Source organism: Emys orbicularis, chromosome 1 (assembly GCF_028017835.1).
Source record: "Emys orbicularis isolate rEmyOrb1 chromosome 1, rEmyOrb1.hap1, whole genome shotgun sequence".
NCBI classification, from domain to species: Eukaryota; Metazoa; Chordata; order Testudines; family Emydidae; genus Emys; species Emys orbicularis.
In genome coordinates, this window is record NC_088683.1 from 254,791,543 (window position 1) to 254,812,749 (window position 21,207).

At 40.8% G+C, this 21,207-nt stretch overlaps 1 protein-coding gene across 1 annotated transcript in view; it reads left to right on the plus strand.

Moving 5' to 3' along the window:
• The window catches only part of CCDC138 (coiled-coil domain containing 138), a 53,376-nt gene extending 33,502 nt beyond the window's left edge, over positions 1–19,874 (plus strand). Inside the window, exons 14-15 of the mRNA XM_065415251.1 lie at positions 17,317–17,455; positions 18,634–19,874. Of these exons, the coding sequence (XP_065271323.1) occupies positions 17,317–17,455; positions 18,634–18,805 (311 nt within the window). The 3' untranslated portion in view covers positions 18,806–19,874. The remainder of the gene's footprint in view (positions 1–17,316; positions 17,456–18,633) is intronic.
• The last annotated feature ends 1,333 nt before the right edge of the window (positions 19,875–21,207 follow it).

The window sequence follows — 21,207 nt, forward strand, 5'->3', positions numbered from 1 at the left end:
TCATTCTTTATGTATAAGTCAATTCTTTTGGGATTTTTTTTTATTTCTTAAATATATGCAGCATATTGTCAGATCTGTTTTCTGATTTATCCCTGTTACATTTTGCAACTCATTTTAAGGTTTTTCCATTGCTCCTGTAGGTGATGGGCACATTTCTAGTTTCTCTGAAGTCAGTCTATGCTAGAACAGACATTGGATGCAAGTCCTTCTGCCATCAGGTGGAGACATGAAAATAGCCAGGCTCTTGTATGAACTCTCTTTATAATTTGAGTGAGTAGCTGATGCTGCTCAGTTTTTCCATTTCTAATAAGTAAAAGTGACTTTTCTAGATGGCTTGGTGACGTTTTGTTTTTGTTTACTGTTACTGGATGACCTGGCCCTTTAAGGGGGGGTGGGGCTCAGCCTTACCTGTGCCACTTTTAAACTGCATCCCCAAGTGATTGGTGTTGAGGTTAGCGATCAGATGATCCCCTGATGCTCAGATAAGAGGCACTGCTTCCCTATATGAAAGGTTACTCAGAGGATGAGAAACCTGCAGGAAGGCTTCTGCAGGAGACCAAGGGTTAGAGAGGACCTGGAGAAAGAGGCCTTCTGTGCCAGGCATGTGTGGGACAAGGGCAGAACCCTTAAGTGAAAGAGGCTTTAGGAAGCACCAAACAGCAGGACCTGGGTTTTGGAAAAGAACTATTGAACAAGGGACTAAGGAAATGTATAGTTGGAGAAAGTCTGTTTTTAATTTAAGTTGACATTGAACTGTGATATTATTTTAATAAAACTGACCCCAAGAAAGGGTGTTTCTCAACAAACGAGAGCTTATGAGCAGTTATTGGTGGGTTCAGGAAGGGGAAACTGAGGCAGAGGATGGGTCAGATGCTGTATCGGGGGATCCCTGGTACATAAACCCTTTTTGATTTGTAAAAATGTCTGGGTTTTTAGACCAAGAGGGGAATGCCACTGGGTTAGAAATATTGAAGGTAGTCAGCTGGGCATTTTTACATACTTAACTGTTTTGGTTTCTCCAAGAACTTAAATTTCAAACCAAACTCCCCATTGTATCTTTGTTTGTGCTGGTGGAAACGGGACTGTTTGCTCTGCCTTAAAAAAGATACTCTTAAAAATATTACTGGTGGAAGGCTGAACAGCATCAAATAGCCTAATGAGATGAATGTCACATGTGTTCACCTGATTTTAACTCTACCCCTCTCTCTTCAACCCTCCCATCCTTCCCTTCTTCACACCCCTGTGCTGCTAGTGTTGCAGTGTTATTTCTGAAGCTCCGGTGTTTGCTGCACCAGTATAGCTTGCAGCTAATGTTGATTCAGCAGACCTTGACATTACTCATAAAGAAAGACCACAAGCTCCGTTCAGTGACAAAGGACTGGCCAGGTTTATTGTCTTCAAAGCACGGTACTAGGGCCCCTCATACCAAGCAGGTTCACTAACATATGTATGTCTGTGACAAGGTTTTCGGCTCAATCAACATAATATTGTTTGATAGGCCAATACAAAAACTGCCCCTCCTATGACTTTTTCTTTTACACATTGGTACAAACAAGTTACTTATTACACTCCAGATGTTGTTAGCTACCATTCTTGTACCTTGTATCTGATAGTTTGAACAAAACATCCTCCTCCATTATCCTGTCATTCCCTCCTTATCTCACAAGGGATCTGTGACTTCCTGTATCATCCCTTTAGGAATGTACTTGATTAGCTGATACCTAGCCTTGCTGTTCTGATAAGGCCTACTTTGGCTCACAGCCTTGGTTCATACTTTTAACCAGGCCTACTAGGGCTCCAGTAAGGCCTACACCCTTTACTAAATTATTTTCCCCAACACTAATAGTTGTAGATGTTCGGTGAAGTAGTTGTTGGTTGTGTTGGGAGAGGATAGTTTGATAAGGAGTTGTATTCAGAAGAGTGGTTAAAGATTTTGACAGCTGGTAGTGTTTGTGGGGGAAGAGTTAAGGTTCTTCTTTGAGTGATTGCACATTTCAGGTATGTATATGCCCAGTGCACCAGAGCCAGAGATATTTCCCTTAATGATATCTGTCATGGCAGTGCATGCACCCTTTGCTGTCTCGTGCTGTTGCATGACCCATCCTCAGCCTCCCTCAGTTGCTTCTTACTGCTCGTGACTGGTAGTCAGAGCATGTTGCTTTGCTCTGCAAGTGTTCTCCCTTTCAGAAAATCTATTTTTTTTTGTATGTAGTTAGTGTACTTGTCTCTAGTTAGTTAGAATTTTGGAGTAAATTTCATTTGTTATTTTACTTAACTTTTATTTAGAGTGTTGGTTTCCACCTGTTCTGGGAAAAGAATCTAGAAGTTATAGTGGATCACAAATTGAATCAGAGTCAACAATGTGGTGCAGTTGGAAAAAAGGATAATATCAATCTGGGATATATTAACACAAATGTAAGACACAGGAGGTAACTGTCTCACTCACTCACCACTGGAGAGGCCTCAGCTGGAGTGCTGTGCCCAATTGTGGGCACCAACCTTTAGGGTATGTCTTCACTACCCGCCGGATCGGCAGGTAGTAATCGATCTATCACGTTTCGTCTTAGACGCGATAAATCGATCCCCAAACGCGCTCCCCGTCGACTCCGGAACTCCACCAGAGCGAGAGGCGGTAGCAGAGTCAACGGGGGAGCCGCGGCCATCGATCCCGCGCCGTGAGGACCTGAGTTAAATTGATCTAAGATACTTCGACTTCAGCTACGCTATTCACGTAGCTGAAGTTGCGTATCTTAGATCGATTCCCCCCCCCCCCCCCCCCCCGTGTAGACCAGCCCTTAGAAAAGATATGAGCAAATTGGAGAGTCCAGAGGAGAGCAACAAAAGTGGTAAAAGGTTTAGAAAACCTGACCAAGGAGGAAAGGTTAAAAAAATTGGTCATGTTTAGTCTTGAGAAAAGAAAACTGGGGGGAACTGATAAGTCTTCATATATGTTAAGGGCTGTTATAAAGAGGAAAGTGATCAATTGTTCTCCATTGAACTCCACTGAATGTAGGACAAGTAGTAACGGGGGGGCTTAATCTGCAGCAAGGGAGATTTAGGTTAGATATGAGGAAAAACTTTCTAACGATAAGGATAGTTAAGCTCCGGAATAGGCTTCAAAGGGAGGATGTGGAGTGCCCGTCATTGGAGATTTTTAAGAACAGGTTAGACAAAACACCTGTCAGGGATGTTCTAGGTTTACTGGTCCTGCCTCAGAGCAGACGGCTGTATTTGAGGACTTCATGAGGTCCCTTCCAGTCCTATAGTTGTATGATTCTGTCCTGTCTGGGGCTTGAAGTCCCTACAGATTTGACAGTGGTCCCCAATGTGACTCTCCTTGAGGACCTACCATGCTATATGCAAGATACATCCTGTACCGATTGATCTTCAGACTTCATCTGGCTTACCTATCAGTAAGGTCCAATCCTTGGTGCCTTGCCTGGTGCCATCCAGATGCAAACTCAGTATGTTGTCCCTGGTATCAGTGTCTCCAGAGGCATGGCACCTGTCCACGATACCACATGGTACCACACCTCCCTGGCTACGTGACTCTTCTTTGGTGCCTGATGTAGGTTCCTTTGGCTCTCGCTTCCAGGATAGAAGGCATCATTCAACTTCATTGTGAAGATTCCACTCCTGGTATCCAGAAGAGCTCCCGTGGTGGTCCAGGGACACACATCCTTGGGCTGATAGAGATAGGGGTCCTGTATCCTACCAATGGCCGTATTGAAACAGTTGGGGTTCCTCCCCACCACCAGATTCTCCCCAGTTCCTCTGCCCTCCAGATCCCCAAGCAGACGTCAGGATAGTTCACATGTGGAATTTCAAGGTTACCTGTGGTACCAATGTCAGTAGCAAGCAGGAACATTACATACCACAATTTCCATCTGGGGAGGTATAGAAAGCTCCTGCTCAACCTTCTTTGCACACCTCCTCCTCATCACCTGATTGATGAGGTAGTGGTGTCTCGGAATTCCTCCTCTCTTCAGGATGACTACCAGGCCTACCAAGAGCTCCTAATGAGCTTGACATCCAGGTTGAGGTAGTTCAAGAGAGTTCTCACAGACTGGGAGACATACTGGGGTCAGCTAGACCTTCCAGTGTGACTCTACCTATAAATGAAGTCATACCAGAGCCCACAAGATTACTGTGGCAAATGCCATTGTCTCTGCTGCTGACAGCCACGAGAACTAAGTGCAGGTACCATGCCCCTTCTCAGGGCTCTGAACCTTTCTACACTCATCCCTTGCCAGGTTCTTTGGTTGATTCGACAGTAAATGAAAGAGCATGTCAGGGACGGCCATCGTCTACCCCAAAGGATAAAGATGCAAAAAGACTCAACCTTTTTGGTAAGATATATTCTACTGCTAGCCTGCAGTTTCATATATCTGATCAGCAAGCCTTGCTGGCCAGATATGATTTTTCTCTGTAGGGCAGTGTTCTCAAGTTAATTGACAAGTTACCAGAGGATGCCAGGAAAGCATCCTGGGCCATCTTGGAAGAGGGCAAACTCGTGGGTAGGACCTCTCTCTCTGTCCCCCCGCCCCTCAAGATGCATTCGATGAGGTAGATTCAGCAACCAGAGCTGCAGTAATGATGTGTAGTTGTTCATGGGTCAAGCCTTGAGTCTTCCATGGGAGGTCCAGCAGACTATTCAGGATTTCCCCTGGGAAGGTTCAATCCTATTCTCTCAGCAGACTGATGAGAAGTTTCACAGTCTCAAAAGACTTGAAGGCTACATTGAAAACACTGGGATTTTACACTCTATTCCGTAAAAAGAAACAATTCTGCCCTCAGTCGTACCAACGATACCTGCATTTCATGCTTAAGCAGTCTGACCACCCTAGAAAAAAGGGGGGAAACTGCTAACAAAGTTTGATGGGTCCACTCTTTAAACTGATGGCTACCTGCTCTTGACTCCATCGACTCGTGAAAGTAGCATTTTTTGGTAGCCATTACCTCTGCAAGAAAGAGAGGCAGAATTATGAGCGTTGGTAGCTCATGCTCCCTATACAATCTTTTATAAGGACAAAGTACTTACATCTGCATCAAATTTTTTTGACTAAAGTAGTGTTGGGATTCCACCTCAATCAAGTGATATACTTATCAACTTTTTCCTAAGCCCCATTCTCATAAGGAAGGAGACTTCATACCGTGGATGTTAGAAGAGCAGTAACTTTTTATTTGAACAGAACTAGATTGTTTAGGTCATCCTCCCAGCCATTCATGGCAATTGCAGACAGGGTGCAAAGCGTTCTTGTCTTGACTCAGAGAATCTCATCCTGGATTTCCTCCTAAATGTATCTGTGCTATGACATTGTTAATGTAACCCCTCCGGGTAGAGTAGTAGGGCACACTACAAGATCTCAAGCAGCTTCCTTAAGCTTCTGCCTTAAGTACCTATAACAGGTATTTGTAGAGCAGCAATTTGGTTGTCGGTACATACTTTTACAATTTATGCTATACCTCAGCATTCCAGAGATAATGCCAAGTTCGGATGAGTAGTCCTTCAGTCACTCTTCGAGTAGATTAGAAAATCCACCCCCAGACTGCTTGCGAGTCACTTGAAGTAGAATGGACATGTGCAATCGCTCAGAGAAGAAAAAAACAGTTACTGACCTTCGAGATGTTGCACTTGTCCATTTCACGACCCACTCTCCTTCCCCTTTATAGACGAATGATCCTGGTATTTTCTCATGGAGGCTGCCCTAATTCTCCAAAAGGGGCCTCGTCAAAGACTTCTTCCAGAAGTACTTCCCCTGCTTTACGCATTGATGGATGCAGGAGTTCATTGTTGCCAGAGCTGCCTTTTGGGAGGCTCAGAGCTTCTGAGCTTTCTCAGCTTCAGAAGCATAAGAAGTCAGTATCAGATTCGTCAGAGTCTCAAAGGAGACATTCCTCCTCAGAAAGCTCCTCCGGTACCGACAGTAAAGTGCGCCCTTCAGTTTACTGTTCTCAAATACTAGCTCATGCTGTGTCTCTTGACGTTGAGCTGTTGACTCTGGTGTCCTTTCAGGGGCCATCGAGACTAGCTCTTGCTCTAGCAGAGACATTGGGTCAGTCTTCTCTGATCTTGGTGGAGCAACCGTGTCTCTCTTTACTGACAACACTAGAAGCTTATGCTGCAGCAGAGACCTTTAGAATCTCTCAATAACACGGTTTGTCACCTCTTGTTCAGGGTAAGGACTCTCATTTGGCACCGCCGCAGGTACTACATGTCTTAGCTATGGTACATTTCACAGTGGCTCCACCACTGTCCAGCTCTATACCACACTTGACCTCGGCACCAGTGCTGATTTGTTGTACGGTACCAGCAGTCAGGAAGTCATCCATGCTTCCTTTGATGCTTCGAACCCAGCACTGATCCAGATCCCAGTCTCCAAAGACAACCCCCAGTACCACACTGCTGTGGGCTTCAGACTACCCCAGGTCTGTCTTGGAGTCTAAAGATGGCTTGCTGATTACATGTTACAGACACAGTGGGGCATCCTCTAGATCATGCTTTCAGTTCCACAAGTGATCTCAGACAGGGGCAGAGCACAGAACTGGGAGACTTGGACCTGGCATTCCTGGGGTCCAGTACCATTCTGACCCCCTCAGTGGTCATATTGGATGCCATGAGGGGCACCTCTAGCTTCCAGGTCACCTTCTCCACCCCCTTGTAAAGTCACAAAAGCCAGGAGGGAAGTCTCTCCCACTGATACCTAGAGACAGGTAGTGGTGGTGGTACTGACCGACCTTGGAGATTGGCATCACCAAGTCTACCCCAACAGTTGGTGGAACAGCACGCTGTCTCAGTACTGCAGGATCAGCCTTAGAAAGTCTCTCCAGTGCCCCCTCTTAATGCTTTGTCCTCATCACTGGATGAGGCCCTGCTACTGGAGACGTCATCCCTGGTACTGGATGATTTCAAAGTATACCAAAAGCTCCTTAGATGGATGGCAGCTTCGCTTGAAAAACAAGTTAAGCTTGTAGAAGAGAGCAGCCATAAGGTTATTGATATTCTCCACCTAGCTACAACAGGAAAGATAGCATTGTTGATGGACATGGGTATCATGCAGCCTATTAAGACTCCGTGCCAGACCCCCTCATCCATTCCACCAGTGGCCAAACTCATTGAACAGAAATACCAAGTTCTGTCCGGGGGAGGGTTGAACATTTCTATATGTGTCCCATGCTAGGGTCACAGGTAGGGGCACTGTGAATGAGAGGGGTCTCCAGGGACAGTCTAAAGCCACCTCCAAAGGAAAACATGCAAAGAAACTGTATCTGTTTGGGAAGAAGAATTTTTTCACATTAGGATTACAACTTCATAGCTAACTATCAGGTCTTACTGTCCAGATACAACTGTATCAACTGGTGGGCAATCTCTTAGTTTACAGACAAACTTCTGGGGAGCTCTAAAGAGCAGTTCTGAGCCTTGGTTATAGACCACCAATTGGTTGCTTGTTCAGCACTGCAGACATCACTGGATGTGGCAGATTTGGCAGCCAGATCCATGGTGACAGCTGTCACCATGAACGGTTCTTCTTGGCGGCAGGCCTCTGGAGGTACAGTACAACAAACAAATGAAGACCCCACTTTCGAGGTACCTGATTTATTTTCATACAAGACAGATAAAGCACTTTACACCTGACAGGATTCTAAAACTGTTTTGAAATTCTTAGGGCTCTCTTTGCACCATCTACAAGAAGGACCAAATATCATGCTCAGCCACAACCAAGCGGTAGTATTTCTTTTTTTGACAGCCAGACCAGTCTAATGACAGGTTTCAGAGTAGCAGCCGTGTTAGTCTGTATCCGCAAAAATAACAGGAGTACTTGTGGCACCTTAGAGACTAACAAATTTATTAGAGCATAAGCTTTCGTGGGCTACAACCCACTTCTTCGGATGCATATAGAGTGAAACATATATTGAGGAGATATATATATATACACACATACAGAGAGCATGAACAGGTGGGAGTTGTCTTACCAAGTCTGAGAGGCCAATTAAATAAGAGAAAAAAACTTTTGAAGTGATAATCAAGATAGCCCAGTACAGACAGTTTGATAAGAAGCAAGTGTGAGAATACTTACAAGGGGAGATAGATTCAATGTTTGTAATGGCTCAGCCATTCCCAATCCCTATTTAGCCCTGAGTTGATTGTGTCTAGTTTGCATATCAATTCCAGCTCAGCAGTCTCTCGTTGGAGTCTGTTTTTGAAGTTTTTCTGTTTTAAGATAGCCACCCGCAGGTCTGTCAAAGAATGGCCAGACAGGTTAAAGTGTTCTCCCACTGGTTTTTGAGTATTATGATTCCTGATGTCAGATTTGTGTCCATTAATTCTTTTGCGTAGAGACTGTCCGGTTTGGCCAATGTACATGGCAGAGGGGCATTGCTGGCACATGATGGCATATATCACATTGGTAGATGTGCAGGTGAACGAGCCCCTGATGGTATGGCTGATGTGATTAGGCCCTATGATGGTGTCACTTGAATAGATATGTGGACAGAGTTGGCATCGGGCTTTGTTACAAGGATAGGTTCCTGGGTCAGTGTTTTTGTTCAGTGATGTGTGGTTGCTGGTGAGTATTTGCTTTAGGTTGGGGGGTTGTCTGTAAGCGAGGACAGGTCTGTCTCCCAAGATCTGTGAGAGTAAAGGATCATCTTTCAGGATAGGTTGTAGATCTCTGATGATGCGCTGGAGAGGTTTTAGTTGGGGGCTGAAGGTGACAGCTAGTGGTGTTCTGTTATTTTCTTTGTTGGCCCTGTCTTGTAGGAGGTGACTTCTGGGTACTCGTCTGGCTCTGTCAATCTGTTTTTTCACTTCAGCAGGTGGGTATTGTAGTTTTAAGAATGCTTGATAGAGATCTTGTAGGTGCTTGTCTCTATCTGAGGGATTGGAGCAAATGCGGTTATATCTTAGAGCTTGGCTGTAGACAATGGATCGTGTGGTGTGTCCTGGATGGAAGCTGGAGGCATGTAGGTAAGTGTAGCGGTCAGTAGGTTTCCGGTACAGGGTGGTATTTAGGAGGCAAAGATCACAGAGATGGAGGCTTCGAGCTCCTGCTTCTTTGTTTTCATCAAATAGGCATCTGTCTCTGGCTTTTTTGATTGTTTGCTCTATCATGCAGGAACTACTTTTCTCAGGTGTGGAAACCACCTAGCAAAGTTTGGGCACTACAACAATAAAAATAATAATTAAGCAATACTACATCAGATACATTTTAAATACTGGTTCCAAACAACTGTTGTCATTCATCAATAAGATACAGGAACTTAACTTAGCAAGTTGTTCCCCTCTCTTTTATAAATAAATTACTGCAGGTGACTGTATGCAACAGGGAAACAATTTCATTTCCTCCTAAGTTCTTTGCTGTTCCATAATCATAGTGAGGGACTTCTCCAAATGGTCAGTCATGTTGTCAGTACTCTGTCACTCACTTGCATTGCTGCCATCTCTTCTCCCTCCCGTTGGTGTGTATGTACATTAGCCACTGATGCTAGTAAACGTTACATCTCCACATGAAGTGGAGGCAAAACCCCTACTGTTTAATTATTCAGCATGAGACTCTCACAAATATGCTTTCTGTCTGTGTTCATTTTCGAAAATGACGTATACCTAAGTTTTTAAAAGGGAGTTTTTTTTAAAGACAATAACAGCCTGTGAGATTTGATGACTGTTGGTGACTGATCACAATAATTAATTGCTTATTGTCTATTGCAGTGTACTTTTGAAACTGAACTACTAATGCAAGTTGGTACAAATTTCTAAGGATGCCTGTGCAGGCTTGTACAGAATATTATAACTTGTACAAAATTCCTGACATGACAGATGTAGACTTCATAATCACCAAAAATTTACAAGAAAAATTAAATATAATTACTACAACCACAGACCACCAAAATAGAATTTTTTCAAATATTTTTAGAAGCACTTGTTCACCTCCACAATTATTTTTCAGATAAATGTGCATTTAAATGTATTACATTAACATGGGCTTTCTAACAATTTACAGTAGTATCCTTCCAGAAGAAGTTACTAAGAGATTTTGTAAACTTAGTTTATGTATTTTAAGAGAATTTTTTTTATAAACTATTTTTGATTGCTCTACTTCCAGCTAATTATATTCTGTGAAACCGAGCAATTCTTTCCACTTTGATGGTGGTTCTATTTTATTAAAGTAGTCAATCTTTTCTATAGTATTTTTAACTTATGCCTTATATTCTGTGTTATAAACTTTATCAAAATATTAACTCTTTTTTTCTTTAAAATTAAATTTTATTTCAAAAGGAATAACATAGGGAGGTCGTAAGAAGATTTCCCTGGCTTTATATCCTGTGAGTACAGAGCCGGTTAAGTAGGGTACTGTGTGTGTCTGCAGAGGTGTGCTTCCTTGGTGTCTCAAATTGGGGATCAATTACTTTTTGTTTGTAAGCAGTTTGAGGCAAGGAATGTCTTTCTGTATGGCGCCTAGCACAATAGGGCTCTGATCCGTAACTAGGGCTTTCTGGTGCTACAGCAATACTACTACTACTAATAATAATGTATTTAGAGGTGACTCCGATTATCTTCAGGTCAGTGGGGAGAGCTTGCCACCATCATCTGCACAAAATGCATTCAATCTGAGCTTGAAGGCATATGTCATCTCACAAATGTCTTTATACTCACTTTATTTTCTCTTGTCTGAAGACATATTTATTTAAACAAACTTTGTTTATAAATTAGTTTGTGGATGCTAGTGGTCTTATTCATCTATATTTGATAATACTTACTGTGTTTTCACTAGCTTTCCTGCCGCACCTTCCTGTTACCTGTTCTTAGGAGTAACTCCCTTGGTAAACAAGGTATTCTTCAGCTTCCCATTATTATAAAATAATTCACATCACTTCTTCATTGGTGTAACGTAGACTGGGAGGGCTGCTTTCCTTATCATAACTTGAAAATGTGTACTCATTTCTTGCGTCCCTGGGACACTATAAGAATTTCAATTGGTCTTGCTTCAATTGCTGCCTAGTAACTAACACAATCTGTTAAGCATTTTTGCTCAAGAGAAAAGTTAGTACCTTTCTAGGTCAAAATTCCTAGAAGTGGCTTATGTGACAAGAGTACAGTAGTTGAACTGAAATCCTCTGGGAGATTAGTTCTTTCAGTATGCTAGGTGAGCTTCCCTTTCCTTTGCTCACTTTAAGCTCCTTGCAAATATGCTAGCAGTGTACATCGATTGCACACATCTGTCTGAGAATGAGGCTACATCTGTAATCTTGGGGCCCATCTTTAAGAATTTAACAAGTTAGACTCACCTTAGCCATGATCTTTACAGTGTTACTAGGATTTCTGGGATAGATGATCTTTCTTTCCAGATTTAATATTTTGCCATATCTCTATAACAACTGCAATGTTTCAACTAAATATTTTTCTTGGCTAGATTAAGGACCTTCGGTATAATTCTATATGTCAGTTCCATATTATATGCAGTGTTGTAGCTATTGTCGGTCCCACAGAGCTCCCTCTGTAGCTTGAAAGCTTGTCTCTCTCACCAACAGAAGTTGGTCCAATATAAGATATTACTTCACCCACCTTGTCTCTGTAATCCCATATTACTAATTTTAAGAGTAGCATATACATCCATGAGCAGTCCTCAGGAATAGAGCTGGTCATGAATTTTTTGACAGAATATTTTTGTTGAAAAGTGCCAATTTGTTACAATCAAAATTTTTCATGGGACTGTAACAGTTTCAACTGAACTTTCAGCAGGAAGGGTTTATCGGGTCCAGGATGAAATTTCTGGTCAAAGAGACACGCTTTCCCCCCCATCCCAGAATAGCTAATAGCCTGGTGGTTAGGGACTTGAACCTGGCTCTCCCACATCCCAGGCGAGTGCCATAACCCACAGGCTGTAGAGTCAATTTCTCTCTCTGGCCAAATGGGTATTTAATTATTTATTCAAAGTGGAACACTTCTAACAGGAGAAACTGAGACCCCAGAATAGCCAACCTTCTGGTGCTCAGGGTACTCACCTAGGATATGGGAGATTCAGAGCTGGGACTTGGGTCTCCCACTTGAGATGAGAGCGCTAATCTCTAGGCTGCTGATTGTTCTGGGGTTCTCTTCCTCTGTTTTTTCAGAAAATGCACATTGTTTTGGTTTTGTCTCAGTGCTCAATAGGAAAACTTTTTAAAATCGTGAACACTTTAGCAGGATGGAAAAAGAATTTCCTGCGTAGATCTACTCAGGATCTGTCTGCCTCAAATTACATGGCCCTGAGATCTTGATTTCAATTTTTTTTCCACAATGATCCCTATTGTCTCAAAAGTAAAGTACCTGTAGAAAGACTAGAGGTACACCTTGGGTATATGGTCGACCTGGACAGTCACATTAAGGACAGAATCAGATGGATAGTGACATTGCTCGATACCTGACAGAAATGGTCTATAGCTGTTCCTCTCTGGACACAATTACCTTAGAAAATGAAAATTGTTTTCACGTTGGAACCCAGGTTACCTTTGTCAGATTGTGTTGGGTGTTGAATTGTGTGCTGGAATGATATTCCTTTCCTGAACTATATATTTTCCTCCAGGAGGTGTTTTTGTAGATCTTTATGAAACTGGCTTTCTGCTGTCTTGTTATGATGTCCGGTATAGTAAAGTCTTCAGACACTTTACAAGTGTATGTTCCAGAGCCTGAATTTCCTTTTTTTTAAATTTTGCCTTGTATTACAAACCATATTATCTTCATATAGAGGAATATACATTCTTACCTCTGTTCATCTCCTATTCAAAATTCCCCTCTAGCCCTCCCATCTCCTGTTGTGGATGGGAATTTTGGATGACTCCATGATTCTCCTGGGATGTGAACCTGCCTCATACAGTATTTTTTCCTCCTGTGTGATTGGAGAATCTGAGAGTTTATCTACTCTTTAATAGAAACCCAGCCCTATTCCTCTGCTCCACATTTGCCTGTTTTATTCTTCTGTTATGTCTTGTCACAAACCTAGATTGTGAGCTCTCTGAGGCAGGGGAACTTTGTGCAATGTCTCAATCACTAGGGCCCTGATTCTTGACTGGGGACCCTAAGCACTACCATAACATAATAATGGTAACTTGAGAGAGAGAGAGAATTACCCGCTTGTAATTTTGCTTCTCTGAAGATACCTTTGATTTCTACTCACCTTTTCACTGTCCTTTCAATTGTTGATTTTTTCTGATGATCCTATCATAAATATTTGTACACATTACTTTTGCAATTTAGGAACTTCTCTGTGTCAGGCTCATCAAGGGAATTAAAAATGTCTGACCTAAAGGGGAGTCTTAAAGAGCCAAAATTCATTGACAGCTAAAGGATGTCAGCCTGTTTCACTGTAGGGAAACCCAAGGGTAGGAATCCAGTGAAATGATACTTTCAAAGCAGAATTACATGAATTAATCCTTTCATCTACCTCTTCATGGGTCCTGTAAACGAGGAGGGTTTCTGTTACTCTTCCACTCTATTAGCCTATGTTTTGTCAGCCTTCTATCATGAGTAACTCCATGGTCTGCCTTTGCTATTCCTCAGCATTCCCATCCAACAGCATGAAACTGACAGTCCTTGTTAGTATCACTACTGTCCACAGAGTAGCAGCATGAAACTGGCAAATCTTGTTAATTTCACTTGGTGCTGTTAAATAAAGCTATAAGAAGCAGAAAAAGGCACTGGAGTCATCTGTTTGTGTACTCAGGAAGGCAACATTGCATTGCTTTGCATAGAGGTTACTTTTGGAAGGGTATCTTCACAATCATATGGGCTAGAAACTATAAATAAACGAAAGCTTAAATTCTGCAGAAATTGATGAGTTAGACCTTCATGCCGACAAGGGAAAGACTCCCACTTGTCACTGCCAAGTAGATTTTTTTTCAGCCATTGTTCGAAATGGTGTTAGGTTGCGTGAGTTGTGCTTTCTGGGATTAGTTTATACTGGGTTCAGTAAAGCTCCTGAAATAAATTACAACCTTGTATTCACTCCCAGGCTATCTATTATGACTAATAAAAATATATATGTCCTTGTTTTTTTTAAACAAAGATGCATCCATCTTCACTAAATTGATAGCAGCACCTTGACGTTTCATTTATAAAGTACTTTGCTCAACACACATGCAAAGGAACTTTCAAAAGAAATACACTTTCTTCTTTGAGTGCTTGTGCACATCGATTCCATTCTAGGTGTGCGTGCGCCCACGTGCACAATTGTTGGAGACTTGCCTTGGTGGTATCCGTAGGATCGGCCGTGGTGCCCCCTTGAGTGCCACGCTCATGCGTCGGTATATCAGGCACCGCTGGCCCTACACCCTCTCAGTTCCTTCTTACCACCCGTGGTGGTTGGTCGGAGTGCCTCCTTCCCTTGCTTCTCGGTGGTCAGCGGTTTTCTCCTACTCCTGAACCTTGTGTGCCAGCTGTAAATAGTTTTGTTTGTAATAGATTAGTTAGTAAGTAGCTGTTAAGTCCTGTAGTTAGTCAGTTAGGGTGACTGTGTGGACTTTGCCCCAAGCGAGGCATGCCCTGGTCTCCGGGTTTAAAGCCCTGCTTTGATTGCAACAGGCCTATGCCTGTTAGTGACCCGCATGGTAGCTGTTTGAAATGCCTTGGGGAATCCCACGTTAAAGAGAAGTGTCGTATCTGTAAGCTCTTTCGTCCCAGGACACAGAAAGAATGCGACATTTGCTTGAGGGCCCTCCTTATGGAGGCCGCTCTTTATCCAGCCTCGGAGCCAGCCCGGCCTGATGCAATGCCCAGCACTTCGGCCTCTGTGCAGTGCACCAGGCTCCTACCGGCACTGGTCCCCTTCGCCGGTGCCTAAGAAGAGGGACCCGGCACTGAGCAAGCCGGATCAAGGGTCACTGGGTAAAGGACCCTGCTTGGGCTGCCCGCCCACACCGGAGCCGCACTTATTTTAATCATGGTTTAAATCAGCAAGCAGGAAACCTTGATTTAAATAATTGGTTTTAGTCTGGTTTTGCATTTGTACTTTTTGGTTATTGTCCTAAAGAAAAGTTCATTCTCATTGGCTGTTATAACCATTGGAACATGTTGATTTGCAACCAAATATAGCCTTTACGCTCAATTTGGTACTTCCTTTTGCTAACTGGAAGAATATACTGTATATGTACATATGTATTTAAACAATTATATAGGTTAACCTACATTTATTTGAATTCTCAATTTTAACATTTTTTTATGTTAGAAAATGGTGAATGGTAAACATTTGATATTATTTTTACCCAGGATTTGTGCCAAGTTGCATTTAGATGGAAATTGGAATTAAAAGTGTACAAAAGCAACATTTTACATTTGTTTTTTATTAGATGCATAAAGTTACCTTATATATGCAAGAAACATAGGAAAGAAAACAAGTTTATCAGAGCCTATTTTGCATTTAAAATTTATTAAACAAAGGAAGTATTACCTGGAGTTAGTGAATTGACAGATATTTGAAAGTATTTAGGTGCTTAAGGGCTTGTCTACATGGTGGGGTGGGTAATGTATTCTACGGTGGGTGGGTGGGAGATGGGGTGATTTCTAAAGCGCACTAACATGTTGCACATTACTTGATCCATGTAGACCCTGCTGGTCTTTAACATAGTGCTGTTAGAAACAGCACGTGTTAGAAACAGCACTATGTTAAAGCTCATTAGGGAACCTTTAGTGTGCATCAGCCGGGTCTACATTGACCAATTAATGCACAACGTGTTAGTGCACTGTAGAAGCCATACGTCTGTAGAGCACCTTACCCCACCATATAGACAAAGCCCTAAAAATGCAGAACAGAAACTGTAGTACTTACATTTGGAAAAATGTAAATACCAATATTTGCTCCCTTGTAAAGACTTGGGGGGGGAGGCTACTTAATGTAGTACACAACATTTTGATAATTTATAAACCTTGAGTTGACCTAAAAAGTTAGCTATTTACCCCAGTTATACAATTTAAAAATAGGCACCCTTTATCTCGTTGTAATTTGAGGAGGGCTTATTGATGCTGCTGTATTTTTTTTTTATTTAAATTATTTTAATGGACTAAAGTAGGCTTAGGCCTTAATGTAAATTGACATAATTTCAAATGTAATTTGAAATAGGTTTATTTTAAAAAAGAAAAATATTTAATTTAAATAAAAATTGATTTAAATAAAAACTAATCTGAGTTTTTAATTTTTAAAAAACATCATCTACCTTTGGGTGGAACAAATGCACATTCATGCCCATTTCAAAGGGGGGGGACTTAGCAATATGATGCATGTATTTGTACACCTCTACCTCGATACAACGCTGTCCTCGGGAGCCAAAAAAGCTTACCGCGTTATAGGTGAAACCGCGTTATATTGAACTTGCTTTGATCCACCGGAGTGCGCAGTCCCGCCGCCCCGGAGCGCTGCTTTACCGCGTTATATCCGAATTCGTGTTATATCGGGTCGCGTTATATCAAGGTAGCGGTGTATTTGTATTCTCTTTGCCCTGTCAGGCCAAAAAAATGAATTGTTCACCCTTGGTGTCCATATTAGTTTTTTGAACTCTTAAACACAGAATTTGATGGTTTGTAATTATAAACTAATTTGTTAGGTACGAAAATGTGATAAAATGTGGACAGATTTCATTGTGTATATATGAGCAATAAGATTGTGGAGAAGAGAACAAAAGTGAATAGAAATGCAGCATGACTTGACCAAAAGCTTTAGGTAAGCAGCATTAAGGGAGTTATATTAATATTCATATGGATCAATCTTATTTTTTTTTGCTCAGTTTTTATTGCACCTGTCTTGAAGCTGAGTACTACTAAACAAACATTTTGATGACAGATTTCTTAGTTTCACATTAGCTTCTATAAGTATTTCAGTATCATCTGCTGACATGTACTTTTGCAGCTTCTTAAAGCAATACTCCTTGGTGAACCACCTTTGGCACTGCTTAGTGCTTCTGCCTGCTGATCACATGATGTGCACTGCTGATATGTGAGTTTCAGATAGGTGTGTCAAAGATGCAGAATTATCACTTTAGTTAAAAGTAGCCCTCCCTCCCTCCTGCCATTTTTTATTGTTGAGAAAGCAAAATGATTTTACTGTGTTTACTACCTTGTTTTTATATTCAAGTGTTATTGGTAATGTCAGCACAGCATTGTAGCTCAGGTTCTGTAGTTTCTGATTCTGCTAGAGTTTTATGTCAAAAGTGCAGTAGAAGCCAAAAAGTTATGTAGTTTGTCTTGTTACATTGCAAGTATAAAGTGCACTACTTCTTCTTTTATTAACTATATTATTGGATTTTTTCTACCAAATTAATTGATGAGAACATTACATTATTACTTTACAGGTTTTTTGCAGCCTTTCCTAGAAGCCTGCAGCAATGAGACCTTTTTCCGTACTTGTTCTGTGTTGCTTCGAAATCCTAAACTCGATCTACTGATAGTGGAAAAACTCAGCATTATACTGCAAAAACTCTCCAGAATCAAGTAAATATTTTTCATTTTGTAGTCCTAGTTATCAAAAATTGCTGTTTTGTATTCCTCCTCATAAGCTTTCTGACTTCATTTTCTCTCCTTGACCCAAAGTTTTGCTGAGTTACTTTGTAACATAGTTTTTCTGGGTTGAAATTTACAAAAGGGCCGATGTGACATAGGAATCTAGATCCTATATTCAGAAGTGATTTAGGCACTTAGAAGCCTTAAGTCTTATCCACTTGCTGTGACAGTTAAGCTTCTAAGTGCCCAGAAGTCATTTTTGAAAAGGGAATTTAGACTCTTAAATTTGACCCTTTCTAAGGATCTTTCTCTGTGCTTGTTGCTTTACAAATTTATTGCAACAGAAATTCTCACCTGCCTAATGATATCACATCTTGTACTGAATTATGCCAGTGCATTACTTGATTTGATTACTTCTCTTATAAAACAACGGAGACCTAAATTAAAGTCTTTTATTCACATTAGGTACTGAACACTTTTTCCCCCCAGAAAATTAGGGATATATAGATTAGTTTTGATCTTCTTGAGGATAACAAACAAACCCTATAACTCTAGGTGGGGAAAACAAGATAAGTTTCTAAGTTGAAAGAAAAAAACAAACAATTTTTCATTGGAGATAAGTTAGAATTTAATAAATTGTGATTTTTTTCAAACAAAATTGCTTAAAAATTTGTAGACTGAAAATAAAACCTCTCACATCCCTATCAGCTGTTGGATCTTCCAGTGTTGGATCTGTCTACAGTATTTTTAAATATCATTTCTTTCTGTCTGTATTTCCAGGGCTGTGTCTCTCCCCCTGCACTCCCCCCACCACTTGGTCTACTACCCAATCCCTCTTTCACAGCTATAAAAACTTGCTTCATCTCTTCCTTAAGGTTTCCTTGGGCTACATTTAAAAGCCATTTATCTGTGGGAAAGGATACTTCTGCATGGGGCCATGTTTCTTTTTTTTGTCACACTGCAGCAAAACCATAGCAGTTTAGAGAGATTGCCATTATCACTGACAGTGTAAAGAATCACATTCATGGAATATAAAATACAACACAAATTTTGGTTCCATAAAAAAGTCAGTCTCTCCAGAATAGTGATTTTGAAATTCTCTTCCCATACTTGAAAGTAATCCAATGAATTTTTGTCACTGACTAATTTTATATGAAAATCTTTTGCAGAAGTAATAAGAAGATGTTTGAATTGTTTACTATTCATCTAATGATCCAAGAGCTGCAGAGGACAACACATCCAAATCATGCTTTTCTCTGTATTAACCTCAATTCAATTCTCTTTAATTTGGGCTTAACAAAGACCAACTCTCTTATCTCCAGTCTAAGCACAAGTCACTAACGAACTGTATTTTATTATGGTTTATGTTCTGTATAATTTGTACAAACAAGATTATATTTATTTATAAAAACTAGCAAAAGATAGTGCAAACTAGCTAACAAGAACATCAATAGCTCATTTATTACAGCATGGGTTAGAATTTGTCATGTTACCCTCCCTTGTAATCAGTGTATTCATTGAAAGAGAAGGTGGGAAATTGCACAATCTTCAAGAGGCCTTCTTTGTTTTTAAATTTTAAATTTAGCTGAAATATACTACGGGGTTAGTGCTGTGCTGTTCTAGAAAACTGACCTGTTCAACACAACTGGCACCTGCTTGCTAGACACACCACTAGTACCTACTTCCCTCACAAAGTTGTGAAATATGAGTTAACCTTAAAAATATTAAAAATTAAAATTCTTCAGTGTTTTACCAACATTTATTATTGTTTTTTTGTTGTACAGGTGGCACATAACATGGAAACATTAGTCTTTTTGCAAATGTATTTCAGGAAAATGATTGTTTTAATGTACTGAAGTCAAATTGTGATGCAATTGAACTTGATGTATATTAGGTATATGTTGAATGAGAAATTTTCTCTGGTCTGCGATATCCAGTATTTACAGGAATCGCTGTTCACTGTTTTCTCTTTACTTATATGTATTTGCTGTACATCGCTGTGCTTTATTAACTCATGATACTGGTTTTGTATTTTTTATGGATTTTGATTGTAATATTTCTGAAAATATAAAGTATTCCTTAAATTTTTTGGAATAATATTACTTCAGTTAAAAGACATAATCTTTTAATAAAATGAATCCATTTTCTATTTTATTAATTTCCAAAAGGGCCGTAGTCCAGTCTCCTACTTATGCACGCACTTTTCCATACGTACTTTTCAAACACTAACAGCCAATTAATTTTGTCATTTATATGGATAGGTATCGGTACTCAAAAAAATGCATATGTACAGAAAATGAGTCACTTGGCCCAACAAGTCTTTCATTTCTAATGTTTGTGTTTGATTATGCGATTCTGTGGAACTACAAGATATATTCTTCTCAACTCCTTGTAATTATATAATTGAAGCTGTGATTATAATTTAAGAACCTGCTTTATAATAAGTCTGTGTTTGGTTAACTCTGTGACCAGTCCATGTGAAACTTCATACAAGATTAGTTTTAATGCCCTTTGAGTTTTCTGTGCAGTTTTTGTTTGGTTTCTTACTACAAAGTCTTTGAATTAGGGCTCTGACAGAAATATTTCCATTGCAGTCTGACCTTTTGTTGACAATGTTTTTTTAAGACATCATTCTACACCAAATATGGTAGATGGGAAATCCTGAGTGTATCTAGTGCAACATATTTAAAAAAAAGGGGGGGGAGGGGAGATTTCAGATAGCTTTTAGCTATTATTCATCATAGCTGAAAGTTTGTGCCAATGATTGCTGATGGATTAAATCTTTGAATAAAAACTTCTCCCGCAGCAGATATATTTTTGTCAAATTTTATTTCACAACAGAGGTTTTACGTGCCAATTTTCTCTGTTGGCAGCCGCATTTCTGCTCCTCATGATCTGTTCCACCCTGCCCAACATAATCTTCTACCCCTGCTTAAGCATTAAAAATGCTAAGAAATTAATGTACAAAAAATTGATTTGTGAAGCTGTTACAGTTGCTACACACACCTCATTGTTAATTCTGCTCCTGCAGGGTTGTCGGCCTTCCATCACTCCATTTACTAAGCTGCTACTCCCTCCCAATACAAACAAGTACTGCACTAAACATCCATAACTAATAATAGCAGTAGGTGATAGTTTCATAAAGAGGTGTGTGCAGAAGGGGGGATTGAGAAGGACTGAACTAAGGTTGCCATGCCTGGTCTATGGTGTATTGTAGTTACAGTAATGTTAAGGGGATGTGCCTGTGGGTGGAGAAGAAGAGGGCATATGCTACTAAGGGTATGTCTACGTGCAGCTGTGAGTGTGCTTCCCAGCAAGGTTAGACAGCTGTGCTAGCTGTGCTAGAGGTAGTGCTCTGAAAATGGCAGTGTAGCTGGGAATAGCTGGGCCATGGCTCAGGCTAGGTGGAAGCTCAGGCTAGCTGCCTGAGCACATAGTCAGCTAGCTCCAAGAAGACTAAGGCTATATCTACACTTTGAGCTAGGGTAGTGATTCCCAGCTCGAGACGGATCTGTGCTAACTCTTGATTATTAAATCTACGGCCAGATCCTTAGGGGTCTTCCAGCTGATGAGGAGCTCTACTGTATCTTTGTTTAGGTACCCTCCGTGCTAATCTTTGTCCAGTTTTTATCAAAGGAGGAATTATCAACCCCAGAAGTGTCCTCAGCAACAGAGGAGGGAACTGTTTAAGCCTCATTCTATCAGCTACATCTTCCTTTGGGATTCAGTTTCAACGTCAAGTT